The sequence below is a fragment of the Limanda limanda genome, chromosome 7, assembly GCF_963576545.1.
Source record: "Limanda limanda chromosome 7, fLimLim1.1, whole genome shotgun sequence".
Taxonomy (NCBI): domain Eukaryota; kingdom Metazoa; phylum Chordata; class Actinopteri; order Pleuronectiformes; family Pleuronectidae; genus Limanda; species Limanda limanda.
Window position 1 is genome coordinate 22,023,482 of NC_083642.1, and position 14,365 is coordinate 22,037,846.

The 14,365-nt window shown below is 40.3% G+C and overlaps 1 protein-coding gene across 1 annotated transcript; it reads right to left on the reverse strand.

The window, feature by feature from the left end:
- Positions 1 to 2,452: 2,452 nt before the first annotated feature.
- Positions 2,453 to 6,919, reverse strand: LOC133005199 (succinate dehydrogenase [ubiquinone] iron-sulfur subunit, mitochondrial-like). The gene is made up of 8 exons (XM_061074803.1): positions 6,768 to 6,919; positions 5,219 to 5,352; positions 5,025 to 5,110; positions 4,788 to 4,924; positions 4,483 to 4,599; positions 4,141 to 4,242; positions 3,027 to 3,149; positions 2,453 to 2,939 (listed from the first exon to the last, which is right to left on the reverse strand). The coding sequence occupies exons 1-8, from the start codon at positions 6,831 to 6,833 to the stop codon at positions 2,859 to 2,861; spliced, it is 846 nt and encodes a 281-aa protein (XP_060930786.1). The 5' UTR covers positions 6,834 to 6,919; the 3' UTR covers positions 2,453 to 2,858.
- Between the last annotated feature and the right edge of the window lie 7,446 nt (positions 6,920 to 14,365).

Here is a 14,365-nt window from a genome sequence, read left to right on the forward strand (position 1 = left end):
AGAAACGATACGTCTGCCCCATAGAGGTCTGCCCGGTCTGTGAACTGCTCCTCTCTACGGAAAGACAGGGAGACCAAAACAGTCACAAGCGCGCCCACTTGTGGAGACACCACCAGGCTGATCAACATTCAGTCACTGATCAATTCAGTTTCCCGGGCGACACATCTGAGTGTTGCAGGCGTTTTGTGCATCACGGGAAGGATAAACACGTCACTTCCTGCGTCACGCAACGCTGGATCCGCACCACCAATCACGCAAGTGTAGACCACTAGGTGAACAATTTATGTAAATCGAAATAAAGTTTTTAGACGAGGCTTACCTCGTATTGCCACTAGGTGGTGCTATCACTATCACTACATACACACTAACAGATCTGTTCAGGTTGAAACACTCTCTTCTCTCTCTTCGGATCGTACAAGTCTTTCACCCTTGCAACACCTAATACATTATAGGAATCTGTGGCCACTGACACTGTGACATTAAAGCAAATTAACATCAAAGTAAAAAACATGTCACTTCCATGAGACAAACATTTTTATTAACTTTAAATCTCGATAGAGATGAGATGACACTTGCTGAATTTAAAATGGCCGACTTCCTGTTGGATCTAGCATATCGATCCAAGTGGGTTTTTTGTTCGTAATAAAATAACACATTTCACTACCAATTTTTGTGCATGTCGGTCAATCATGGTGCTAGGGCTGCTCTTTAGGGGGCGCTATTCAGCTAGTTTGCCACACCTCTTCCTTTAAACCATAGGAATGTCTTCATTGAAAGTTGAAGCCAGGCCACTAACACATTGTTAGACAAAAACTCACAGTTTCCATAAGACTTCATCATCAATGTCTTGAGGCCTTCTGACAACATTTGAGATGGTTGTAGTCAAAAGATTTGAGTTAATTTAATCTCCAAGGAGTCAAGACGACGCTAACCCTAACCCTAGCTCTATGAGGAATTCATTAAAATAGATAACGTGTAAAATGGCCAAAATTGCCACAAAATCCACAATGGCCGACTTCCTGTTGCATTAATCGAATTTCGTGAATTACTGCATTTTAGGGGGCGCTGTTGAGCCATTTTGTTGCACCCATTTCAAATTGCTCCAGAATACGTGAATTTTCATTTGGCCAGACGCACCAGCGAAATTTGGTGAGTTTTCAAGTGAGTTCTCGAGTATGTTCAAGCCGTCAATATTGCGATTCATTTTCCAGAATAATCAAACGAAAAGCAATAGCAATCCCGGTCTTCCCCATCTCTATTGCCATGTATGTTTTTTTTAACCTAACATATTTTTTATGTTCCTATTGCATGTTAATACTCAGGAATTCAGGAAGAGGTGATCAGATTTCTATCTGCTACTTAATCCAGTGAACCAAACCTATCTTTGTGTTTACATCTTGGAAATTTCTGTAGAAAGTAGGAAAGACTTTTTTTGTTGTATGCCAGATATTGTGTTTCAAATAGAGGCTCTATTACCAATTGAGTATATTTAAGAAAAGATTAGAAACATTATCGCTAAACGCATATAAAATAGTGACAACCTTCCAGTGGACCCTTCTTCCAGCCTTCATAACAATTTCACAGAGGAATAAACAATATTAAACAAGGCTCATTTTCACTTAGTAAACCATGGAGCCATGTCAGTGAGTGAGCATGAAAGGACCAGCTCACCTAAATGGAATGCAGCCATCATTGTTGTCTTGTTGTGCTTTTCTTGCCGTCAGAAAGTAGAGACAGCAGCTCTTTGAAACTGCTGAACAAAAGATGTTATTCATTCACAGGCTGGGGAAAGAGGGCTCTCACATATAAAGTCATTGATAGCTCAATTTAATTTTGCTGCTCTGGCTTAATGTCACGCTTGAACTTAGCAATTGTTAATGTTATTAGCAAAGCCTGTATTTTGTCTCCACTATTAAAACCCTAATTTGCGCTGGGAAGGCAGCCTGTAAGCACACATGCTACATCTTGTCTTAAGGCTATATGATTGTACTTTGTTCCTGTTGTAACATTATTGCTATTACAACATTCAAATTGACTTGCAATGACGAAGTAAGGTTTGTGGTATGATGTTGTAAGTAGACAACACATTCATAATCTTTGAGATGCGTTTTCTTATGATGATAGCTGTTCATTTTCACGTGGATCAATTTTCTTCTTTTTACTTTGCAGCGGTGGCAGGTTGAAGCAGGGTAATCCAGATAACTCTCTCCAGAGCAACATCTTTCCCCTCAGGGATCCCAGGGTGTTCCAAGGGCCTCTCACCTGGTGGCTGTGCCCAGAAAACCTCCAAAAGGAAAATCAGCTCAACCTGTTGTGCTCCTAATTTATTTACTCTTCCATCTATTTTAAGTGTAAATCCAGGAAACAGATTTCTGCTGTATGTATTCACAATCTCCTTCCATCACAGCGCATGACCATAGGTGAGGGTTGGTTTATAGAAGAAACTCTCTCATTACATTCTTCAGTATTTTTTTTATTGTAATGTAATTTGCAAAGACAATTGACAAAGTGTACTGTGTTCTTTCCTCATTCAAAAACACAGGTTTGACTTCCATAATGAGCTCAGCACATCTTTAATGAACACATATACAAATATGTACAGCCTGAATAAGATATTTGTGAGTAATAACAGTAATATCTTTTTTTGCACCAATGCACACAAATAGCAGATATGTGGTCCGTGCTAAATCACTCAAAATATTATGCTTGAGACTCCATCACCTTTTTCTAACACTAACATTCCTGTTTCCTTCTGCCTCACAATCACACTCATTAAAAATGATGAAAGGTGCTTCTCTGCTCTTCTCCTGTTAACTTATATTGAGGTATTCTTCTTGGATCTTTAGTGAGCATGGGTTTCACGATGTTGCTGCTTTCTTCTCTTTGTAAGTCGCCATCATTTTCTTGATCTCTGCAATGGCCTTTCCTGGGTTGAGTCCCTGTGGAGGAGTGTGACAAACAGACTGTGAGAAACTGAATTTCTACTAACTCTGTATTACTGTGTGTGTGTGTGTGTCTATTTATACCTTGGGACAAGTCTTCGTGCAGTTCATGATGGTGTGGCAGCGGTAGAGAGAGAAGGGGTCCTGAAGTTTAGACAGACGTTCCTCAGTGAATTCATCACGGGAGTCAATCATCCAACGATACGCCTGTAGGACAGTAACAGTGTGTTCTTTATTCCATCAGGAAAATATTCATGTTCACAGCAATATAAATGCTGGTTAACTACAAAAAAAGTAAGAAACTTGGTCCATTATCAGTTTAAATTTACCACATATTTAATATTCAGTTCATGACACAATATCATGTTGAACTCTTTACTAAAGTTGTGTTTGCCTGGACTGTAAATTGTGGAATATTGCAAATGTTAACTTCCAATATTTGATGTGAAAAAAACTAACTCTAGGTCAGCACTCGTAAAACTAATGAAAGGTGAGTATTAGTTTTTCTAAACTGGTATTTTATTCTTGTTAACACTATGTCTATTATTGGGACACAAATCTCTTAGTTAAATATGTTTTATGCTGCTTCCTGACAGGTACTGAACATATTCTCCTGAAATTATGCAGATTCGGTTGCTCGGGCCATTCTCCGGAGATTTTTGTGCCAGCTCCCTAGTAAAATGTACGGAGAATGTCCGAGTGAGTCCCTGTGCTTTAAGCATTATGTGCTTATATAAAACTGTGTTAAACATCACATACTGTGCATACATAGACAGCCTGATATCTCTCCGCCTGTGCCAGCGATTCAAACAGCTTGGGAGAACACCACTCCTTCACCCTGTAAACTGCTGCTAGCCCTTCATTTAAATGTTGTTTTACTATGTTACTATGTTATGTTATGTTATATGTTATATTTTATATTTTATCTTGTATTCCTGTCTACTGCGTAGATGTTGCCTGCCAGGTCATAAGATTTTCACTGCTCTGATGACGCTGTTATTTGGTGCATGTGGCAATAAACACTTTGATTTGATTTGTAAGAATACAGCAGGAAAATGGGAAGAATTAACTTCGGGCGAGTGGTTGATGAGGTTTCCAACACAAGATAAGAAATGAAAATCCCCAAAAAACAATTGTTGTACATTTTCTGGAACTAGTGTCTGAAAAGATAGATATTCTCAGACTGTTTTCAACCCACCTGCATCAGGACAGCAGGTCCCAGGTATTTGTCTCCGTTCCACCAGTAGCTGGGACAGCTGGTGCTGCAGCAAGCACAGAGGATGCATTCGTAGAGGCCGTCCTGTTGGGTAAATAACCACAGCTTACTCTGAGTCTCTGTGGTGTTTTACAACACGCCATAATCCTATCGTAACAAATGTGGTTCTGCTACATTTCCTTGTGAATGTAACACACCAGACAAGTTAATGAAAGACAGGTCAGCAAAACTGTTATCTGCCAGGGCCAAGATATGACGACACAATGGCTGCCCAGGGGTGTGTAACCTTGGGTCTTTCTCACAGTAACAAGCGGGTTTATTTACCAGTTTTTGTCTGTCCTCCACCGACTGGAAATACTGCTCCTTCCCTTCTTGAGCTTCATCCTTCTTTTTCAGGTAGGGCTCAATGGATTTGTATTGTGCATAAAAGTTGCTCATATCCTGGTGGGAAATGTACAAAAAAAGTCATGACTGCCATTTAAACATCCAATGTTCTAAATATGAAATATTCCTTTTAAATATCATAACATTTTTATTGCCATTATGCTCTGATGTTAATGGCAATCTGCTAGAGCAATTTCAAATATGGCCATTGAGTACAACTCTTTTTCTCCTAATGCAGTACTTACAGGCACCAGATCTTTGACCACATACATGTGTGGAAGAGGATAAATCTTGGTTGGTTTGTTGGTGTTTGTGTCGATCTTATTAAGACACGCCAGCGTGTTGCCTCCATTAATGTTCATGGCACATGAGCCGCAAATACCTGAGGAAACACACAGTCAGTGGGTTACTGACATCTCAAACAAATGGTTATGTTTCATTTGCTTTTTTAAAAGTTGAATGCAGGTGATTTTGGTTCTTACCCTCACGGCATGAGCGTCTGAATGTGAGCGTGGGGTCTATGTCATTCTTAATCTTAATGAGGGCATCCAGAACCATTGGACCACATCTGTATTAAGAGGAAGAGGTCAATCAGTTATGACATGTGTGACAATATCATTAAAAAACTAAGATCCAGCTTAGTAATGTTCTAATAATAGAACTGGTCATGATTTACCTGTCTAAATCAATTTCATAAGTCTGCATTCGGGGTTTGTCTCCGGCGCTGTCGGGGTCCCAGCGGTAAATCTGGAACTTCTTGATTCTGGGTTCAGTAACAGGAGCAGCTGCTGTCTGAACCGACCGCCCCATCTATATCACAGATAATGAAAAGAAGCCGTATATAAGACTCAAACCTAAGTATCAATTAAGAGTTATGTACAAAAAAGCATCACAATGTTACCAAGCAGCAGGTCATAAAAACTAACTAAAGTCAAACACAAATATCCATAAACTCTAAACGGCTGCACAACGGCTGTTGTATTATGTAAGAATTTGGACAAATTGCACAAACAGTCTTGTAAAAAGAGCTTCCATTTTGATTTTATATAGTATAAATATGTTATATTTTATTGTAGCTTTTATTACTATAAATATACAATTATTTATAATATTGTGTGTATTTTCTTATTATCACTCTACTTAAGTTTTCTCCTTTCCCTGCTTCTTCCTTGTGCTGCTGTGTAAATTACTTCCTCTATGGGAGATAAATAAAAAGGTACATTATATTTTATCATATCTTATGGCTAAAATTAAGCACATATCCTGTCACACCAGACTATTTTACTTGTAGTGTTACTTCAAATAATTTACACAACAATGACACTAAATTTCTATTGCTCATTTCTAAAATAATCCACAATGAAGTAAAAACACTATAAAAAAAGAACAGCAAGAGATCCGAATACCCAATTAATAAAATCTTTCTTTTGAAAGCCTTATAAATAAAACACATAAAATCATTTTAAAAATCATGATGTTAAAAACGTCTGAAAATAAAACAGATTAATGGAGGCTCACTGTCTTTTGATATTACTAGGTATTATTACACGTTATCATATGGCCAGTTATTGAGTAGAATCAGACAATTTATTAACACTGAATCCTCGTGTATATAATAAGGTGTGCTCTGTTTGCAAAACAAGGTATTGAGTCTCCCCCTAGTGGTAGGTTGGGTGAACTGGCATGACGGTGTTACATCACTGAGATATCTCTGCTTACCTAACTGACTTTACAGGACAATGAAAGATGTACTTTAACACAATAAAATCGATATTTCTGCTCAAATGAAAGAAGTATTAATATATCTATGAGGCTTAAGTGCTTGAATAAAAGTCCAGACCCGCTTTATCGGTCTTTAACATGAGGTAGGAGCTGCACCACAGCATCGGCTCATTCCCAATGGAGAGAGAGCTACTCAACAAGCATTGTGATGTGTTCAGTGTGGAATGTAAACGAACACTTCTACTAAATAACTTCACAGATCAGTGTGTTTGTGTGTATGTCCTGTGGCATTAACACAGACACACACAAACACACAAACGGGGTGTGAGAGCAAGGTGTGTTACCACAGGTCGTTCACATTGCCACACACTCTTTCAGATGATGATACAGTGCAGTGTAGCCTACAATAGGATAACTAGTGCATACCTTAACACTACAACCCCAGTTGTTAACACAACATTTGTCATCAGGAATGTGTTTGTTGTGAATGATGTGGTACTCACCGCCATGACGCCACAGCTCCTGGCAACCAGGAGGTTACGACTCAGGGACACACAGATCGCCGACATGTTGGAGACTGGATTTGTTTGTGTGACTAAAACAGCCACAGGAACACAATACAGACACACACACTCACACTCTCATCTGCCTGTTGTCTATACTAACCTCTGAAGTGAAGCCACGCCCTCTGCCTGCGTCACCAACGTTGCCTTCACGATCTACCGCTGAGCTCACAACTAACACACATGTAGCCGGTAAACAACAGTTCCGCCGCCGTGGAGTGACAGCTAAATGAGATTTGGTCTTCAACATGGTACCAGTCATATATTTTATCACTATTTATTTAGAACTAGGTTGTAAAATAATACGTCGTCAATACGCGCATAGTTTAGCCGCCCGACAGCACTTGAAGGCATCATATGTAAGAGTCTCTTTCACAACTCTCATTGCTTTGAACCAGGGTCAGTTACATACACTTAAACATAACTTAACCTACAGTGCCATGCTGTAAGTGTGATTCAGTTGCTGGGAAATGATCATACAAATTGTTTCTCATTTACCAGTTGTTCATATTTGATGACTGAACTTAATAAATAATGATAATACTAATAATAATATGGTGGCATGTTCCATATTTCTTATGCTCTACAATGACCTCTGAGTTAAAATTTTGCTCTAATTTTTTTTGAAAGCACTTCTTGTTTAAAGGGATAGTTCAGCCAAAAATGAAGATGAACTCATTAACTACTCAAACACTCCACCCACCCCTTCATCAGCAAAGTGGTGAGTAGATAATGAGTGAATTTTTGTTTTGGGGTGAACTATCCCTTTGAGCCTAATAAATTCTGATTCTGATACTGTTTAGTACTATTAGTAGTAGTATAATCTTTTCAAAATCATTCATAATTTCTTCATTCATCTTCTCATCGCACTTATTAGCGTTGGTCCAAGTGACAGGTCTCTGATGTGATTTTATGATCATCTGCTGATGTGTTAACACAAACTTGCCAGATAGATATGTGATGATGAACCCAAGTAACAGAATAACCCTTTGAACAAACACCTGAAACTGAGTATCACTCATATCTGAATTGAGCGTTTATCAAATATTTTTAACAATAAACAATTCCTCCATGAGGACAAACGAGGAACCTGTTCAGAAGGAAAAATAAAAATAAAGCCAAATGCACCCTTGTATACACATTACTCTTCCACTCATGATGTTGTGTAAAAAACTCTTTTATTATCCTACTTAAAGATGCAGTAGGATTTGTGCTGCTCCATAGTAAAGAACGACCGCTATATATCTGCAGGGATCAATAAGGTTGCCGAATGGTACCAGTGACTCAGTGATTACATGACTCTCTGTGAGATTTGTGGCTCAAAGCACAGAGGCCCAACCCAGTGGAGTTCCAAGACATTCAGAAAATAACATTGTTATTGTTCTTAGGGCTGCATTTAACAATTATTGTAAATATGAATTCATTATCTATGAATATCAGTTATCACTTATTTCTTGATTAATCAATTATTCATTTTGTCTATAAAATATAAGAAATGGTGTAAATGTTTTCCTCAGCCAAAGGTAAAATCTTACACAGTCTATTTTATTTCTAATAAAATTTCACAATGAAGGATATTAAGTTTACTATGATGTACGATAAAGAAAAAACATTACTTCCGCACTGATGGGAAGCTGCTACCAGCAACTATTTGGAATTACTAGAACCTCCACCATGGCCCAAAAGGTATCAAGATCCATTGGAAAATGCTGAAAGTGTTGAAAAATGCCTGATCTTGCAGTGGTAGAGCTAGAAAGGGAGAAAGTGGAGTTTATTATTACATTTTTCTACTCCACAAAATGGCAAAATATATAAATACTCTCTTAAGATAGACAGTATAAGTACACATAGTACACATGTTCTTAACAACACTCTGCAGTTACACAGAGTAAAAATTAAGGAAAAAAAAGGAGCAGGTGCAAAAACATTTAAGGGGCATGTACGGCAATCAGTGGCGGTTCGTCATACAGGGCGCTGGGGCGCCGCCCACCCTACAATTTTGAGATGAAAAAAAAAAAAAAAAAAAAAAAATGACATGTCAAAAAACATTATATATCAAATAATTTAATAAGAAATGTACTGTTTTAAAGCGTTAAATGTGTGCCGGAGACCGTAAGCCCCTGTCAAAAACCACTTAATATATTATATTTGGTAATATATTTGCCATTCGTTATCACTGAGAGAGAAGCCACTCCTCCCTGTGGGCGCCGGGCAAGTGGAAGTCTATGGAAGCCAACAAAAGGGGCAGGAACATTTGAGCAAGGACAGCTTCTCAATGGCGGATGACAGTTCGAGCCATGGGCGCACTTCACTTGCGCCTACAGCCAATGAAAGGGTTTCTTATACATCATGCTGACAGGACTGTCCAATCAGAGACCTTATCACTGATCTACAGGAGCTGCATAGTTAGCAGATACTTTTAATCTGCACGGAGGTGCAGCTCCGGTCCCGGAGCACTGAGTGGACAGGTAGAGGACAGACAGTGGACAGATAGAATCATTGTTGTTTACTGTGTCGTGTGTGTAGTTTTATTGATCAGTAATAATCAGCTGAAATTTTTACCCACATGTTAACGTGCATGGGGACGTGCTCCTCCGGGACCGTCCCCGGGGACGTCCCGGTCTCGGTCACCTCCCGGAGCACCGGAGCACCTCTCCGGGGACCGGGACGTCCGGGACGACCGGGACGCGACCGGAGCACCTCCCGGAGCACCGTGCACCTCCCCGGGTGCACCTCCCTCCGGTGCTCCGGAGACCGGGACGTGTCCGGGGACGTCTCGGTCCGGGGACCGGGACCGGAGCACGCACCGGAGCACCTCCCCGGGGTGCTCCGGGGACGTCCCGGAGACGGTCCCGGAGGAGCACGTTCCCGGGGACGTCCCGGACCGGAGGTCCCCGGAGCACCCCGGAGTTTTTTTTTTCTCATTGCGGTGGGCTATTTAAACCGCGCCGCCCAAGTGCGCCCCCCCCAAAAAAAATGTCACCAGCCGCCACTGACGGCAATGTACAAGTACGTTTTTGCTATTGCTCGACAACCAACGTAGCTGTTTAATAGCTTTTTATTTAGGAATCCAGCAGAAATTCCACATCAAATTGAATTTCCTACTTTTACGATAGGATTCACCCTTGGGTTGCTTCTTCTTTCCTCCAACAAAATTTAGCATGCTAACTGGCTAGCCCCGGCCCAGTCAACTCATCTCATCTCTTTTCAATTGGGGCGTCCAGTTTACCCTGAAGGTACAGTGCACGAAGAGAATATTATAACCTTTAATATTGTAAAGGCAACAGTGGCTCAAGCTTTTGGCAAGTGACCATCACCACCATCTGCTCAAGAAATTACACACGAGACAATAAACAAGGTACAATTAATAATGACTCTTCCATTTGATTAATATGTATCTCTATACAGAAAATGTTGATCATAATTACATTTTTACGCATTCATTTATAGGGTTAACATAATTACAAGGGAACTGTATCTTTGAATCATTTGAATTCAGTTTTAGATTAGTGTGATAATAAACCAAGCTGCTTTAAAGTAGGCCAAATCCAAAGTGCTGTCAGGCGTGATAATAACCACATAGTTATTAATATCTGCTTCTTTTCCTCTCAGCTGCAACGGAACATGAAACGGAGATGTGACGATGAGTGATTGGATTGACGCGGAGGCCAAAGTTTGTGACCCGGTGGAGCAGGAGGATGTGAACCTGATCCTGAAACAGATCTGCCTGAAAGCTGTTGAACACAGGCTAACTATCCTTGAATCTATAAGGTGAAGGCGGAATGACTTTCCACTCTCCTTAATCCTCAGGGTAACTGGCATGTTATCGTCTGCGATCGCTCTTAGCTGTAAGAAGCTGTTAAACAAAAACCCCAGAGGGCGGCAGTGAGTGTCGCTGCCACGATGGAGGCAGTCGAGGTGTTAATTGTGTTTTTATTTTCCTGGCAGGACAACAGGAGCAATGTTTGGTGGGAAGGATTCTGAGCTTTCATCTCTGACTGGATCAAACTCACAGCCACAGGTAAACCCATATCAGACCTGTCACGGTTTGTCACACTTTGACGACAGGAGGAATGCAGAGGATTGTGGGAGATGGTGGTCTTCATAATTGATATAATTTTTTATATCAATTTTTTTTTTTTCTTCCACACAGGTCACTGGGTCGGCCCTGTTGACAGTAGGAGTGTACTCTGCCAGGAAGGCCACAGCAGAGACAGGGCGCTTCTTCAAGGCTGGTCTCTGTAAGGCCACACCAGTCTGAGAGGCCTCCAGGTGGTTAACAGCTGCAATGGCCATGAAACAGCCAATCAAGGTAGGGGCGGATCCAAGCATGCAGCCAGGGTTTTTACCCTGTCCTTATAATAAATATGACAATTTGTTGTTAATTCTTTTTCAAAGCTATATGCAGTAAACAATGGGATTGAACAAAGAACAATTTTCAAAATGTATTAAATTATGTGTGTTGTTGCTCAAAGCTATAGAGTTATCAGCAGGCCTAAACACGGAATGACTTAATGGTGCACGTTACTGTGGCCCTTTTATGGCCCCTGATTAAAAAAAGTTCTCAATCTGCCACTGGTCAACGTAGATCCAAATTTTCATGTTGTTGCTATTTATTTTGTGGTCTTTAAAAACCAAGTTCACATCATTCATACTGGAATGAGATATGCTTGATAATAATGAGGTAGTTTTTGATGTAAATATAAGAATGCTTTCTACATTGGGATTTTTTGATTTATTCAGATATCTTGTCATTTTTAAGAACCACATCAAAGAAGTGAAGCCTGTAACAGCAAGAAGTGCGTTAAATGTATATATTTTTTGACATGAAATAGCATATATTTAAGTATATGTGTATTTACAGTGCACCCTCTGCAGCACATGCTGATAATCCTGCCAAATGAACTGCATTGGAGAGAAATTCAGAATAACATAAAATAGCAAAATCATAAAATTTTGCAAAACATTTTATGGCTCAGACAACAAAACAATAACCAAGTGACTTTCAATGAATCTGTTGAGCATCTTATGGACATCCGCTCTTGTGTTCCTCCTTTACATTTCCTTTTTAAATTCTTTGTTTCTTTTCTTTTCTGACCAAGTCTTTTCCCATTACCTTTCAGAAACTCTCCCTGTTCATTCAGGGGTGGACTATGTCCTCATGACAGGTGGAGATGTGGCACCCATGGGGCATTATGCTGTTACTGCGATGCACAATCTGTTTGAGTGGGCTAGCACCAGCAGGCGAGGGTCCAGGGCACTTTAATTTGCCCCTTTAACACTCACTGAATTACCAATCTAATTCTAGCTATTAAATGTTGACTCTGACCGTTCAGTAATGTAGACATGTTACATACAGCAAATAATTCCACTTAACCCTGACATTATAGGCCTCAGATAAAATGGCAGTTTTTAAGGTAATTGGCTTTGCTCTTTTCACCTGCAGCCTCTTGCAGTTTGCAGATGGGGCCACTGCGTTCCTGCTTAAGCGGGCCACAGTGAGTTCAGCTGCATTGCCATCCATATGGTGATGATGCCCTGTGGTTTCATTACATATCCATGAGTCATGAGTTTTGCATTGCAGGAGGAAGTCTGCAAGGACCTCGGAGCTATACCTTCGATGCAGTCCTCTACCGCTCCAGAGAGCAGAGCAACAAGTTGATGTCTTTCATTATTCACTGTGCATGGCTGCGTTTGAAAAGGTCATCGCCATGACTGAAAAGGTCACTGGCCAGGTCCTAGTAGACTCGTGCTGATTTTGGCCAGTAACCAGCAAGAAAAGTTCAACTGTACCATTAAAATTGCATTAGTGACATATTAAACTACGCATTACCAGGTCTGGAGAAATGGGGAAACTTTGCTACTCAAATTTGCAAACTTGTGCTGGGTCCTACCACTACAGGGAGACAGTGAGTATATACGAATATTATTTTAATAACGTCTACTGTTTCTGCACCATAAAAGAGGGGATTTACCACTGCACAGGAGAGCATTTGTCCCAAGGGGTTGCCTTGCAAGCTCAAGTTGCATAATTGTGTGTTTAATGTCTTCAGTCCTGAAACCAAATTGATATCTGTATAACCTATTGCTTTCATGAAATTGTCTTTTAGTCCTAATGAAGTAGTGCACACACAAGCAGAGTGCACCGACGACTTCAAACCAGATAATCAATGATAGGAGGCGATCTAAGCAGAAAGCTGACTTACTGTACAGACCGGGCTGTAGGCTGGACAGAGGTGTGCAGAAATCAAAAAACAAGCCGAGTGAATAGTTGGTCATGAAATATCAAATATCGTGTGGCCTGACAGGGGAAGTAGAACAGTCTGTTGAATCAAAACATGAATCTACTCTACTCCACCAAATGGAGTTTTGATTGACTCAAGAGCTGATGATGCCATCAAGCAGCATGCACAGAAAACAGATGATGGAAGCAGGTGTAAGGAGGTTGACAAGGTCAGTTCTCCTCCCTAAGGAAATGGCTGCAGGAGTCATAGCCCAGGAAACTATAAATCCTTCCACAGCTCAGAGCAATGCTGCCTGGCAGAAAGCAGCAGAGATGCAGGGGCAGATGCTATTCACAAAGAGGCTGCTGCTTTCAATGGAAGTTGTAGGAAGTTCAACCTTCAACAGGACCATCGTTGAGATGCTTGTCCCATTGGTGCAGGAGGTTGAGGCCATCAAGGACCCAACTGAGAAGACTCTAGTCACAGCAGTGAGCTATAGGGAACTGTTGATATCGTCACTGTCACGGTTGCTTTTCAGTCGGTACACTTAGATAAGACAGTTTCTGATGCTGTCCTGGAGAAGCAATAAGAGACGGCTTTGGAGTCAGACTCCCCAGGAAACTGTTGTCCAGGAAAATGAGTCAGCAGCAGCCTCTGTTGTTTTTTTTTAGAAGCGGAAGACTGTAGAAGAAGTAACGAGTAATGCTGCAGAGATGGTGGAAACCGCAAACAATGAAGCTGAGATGAGTCATTGATAAAGGTTGTAAAAGAAGATAAACAAAAGCAGCTGATGTGACTGCGGTGGCGAAGCAACCATAGCAGAGGAGGCGGAGGACGAGCAGTCATGGTTGAAGCGATGGAAAGTGAAGACATAAATGAGGCTGTAGTGGAAAGTGAGTCTGAAACATCTGAGGTGAAAAAAGACAAAAAGACAAACTTACTGTAACTCTGTCCACTTGAAAGTGTCAAAGTGTTTTCTTTTTTACTTTTTCATAACTCTTTTAAAGTTAGAGTTTTAAGGTATTTTGTTTTGTCTACTACTGACCACACAGGTGTTTAACAACCTGTGACCATTCTTTAATTAAATTTAATTAAATTTATAAAAAGCAATTTTGGTTCTCAATTATTCCCTGAAGTAATTTTTCATGCTCAAATTCACAAATATTCACTGATTTGATCAGGTCAAAGGTCGAGTTAAAAATAAAAACTATTTTCAATGTTATAAATGGTTTTCACACTGCTGGTTTGACAAGAGAAGCGATTCAAAGCTGTCACCTCACTTTATAAGTTAAAAATGCTTTTTACTAATCGCTC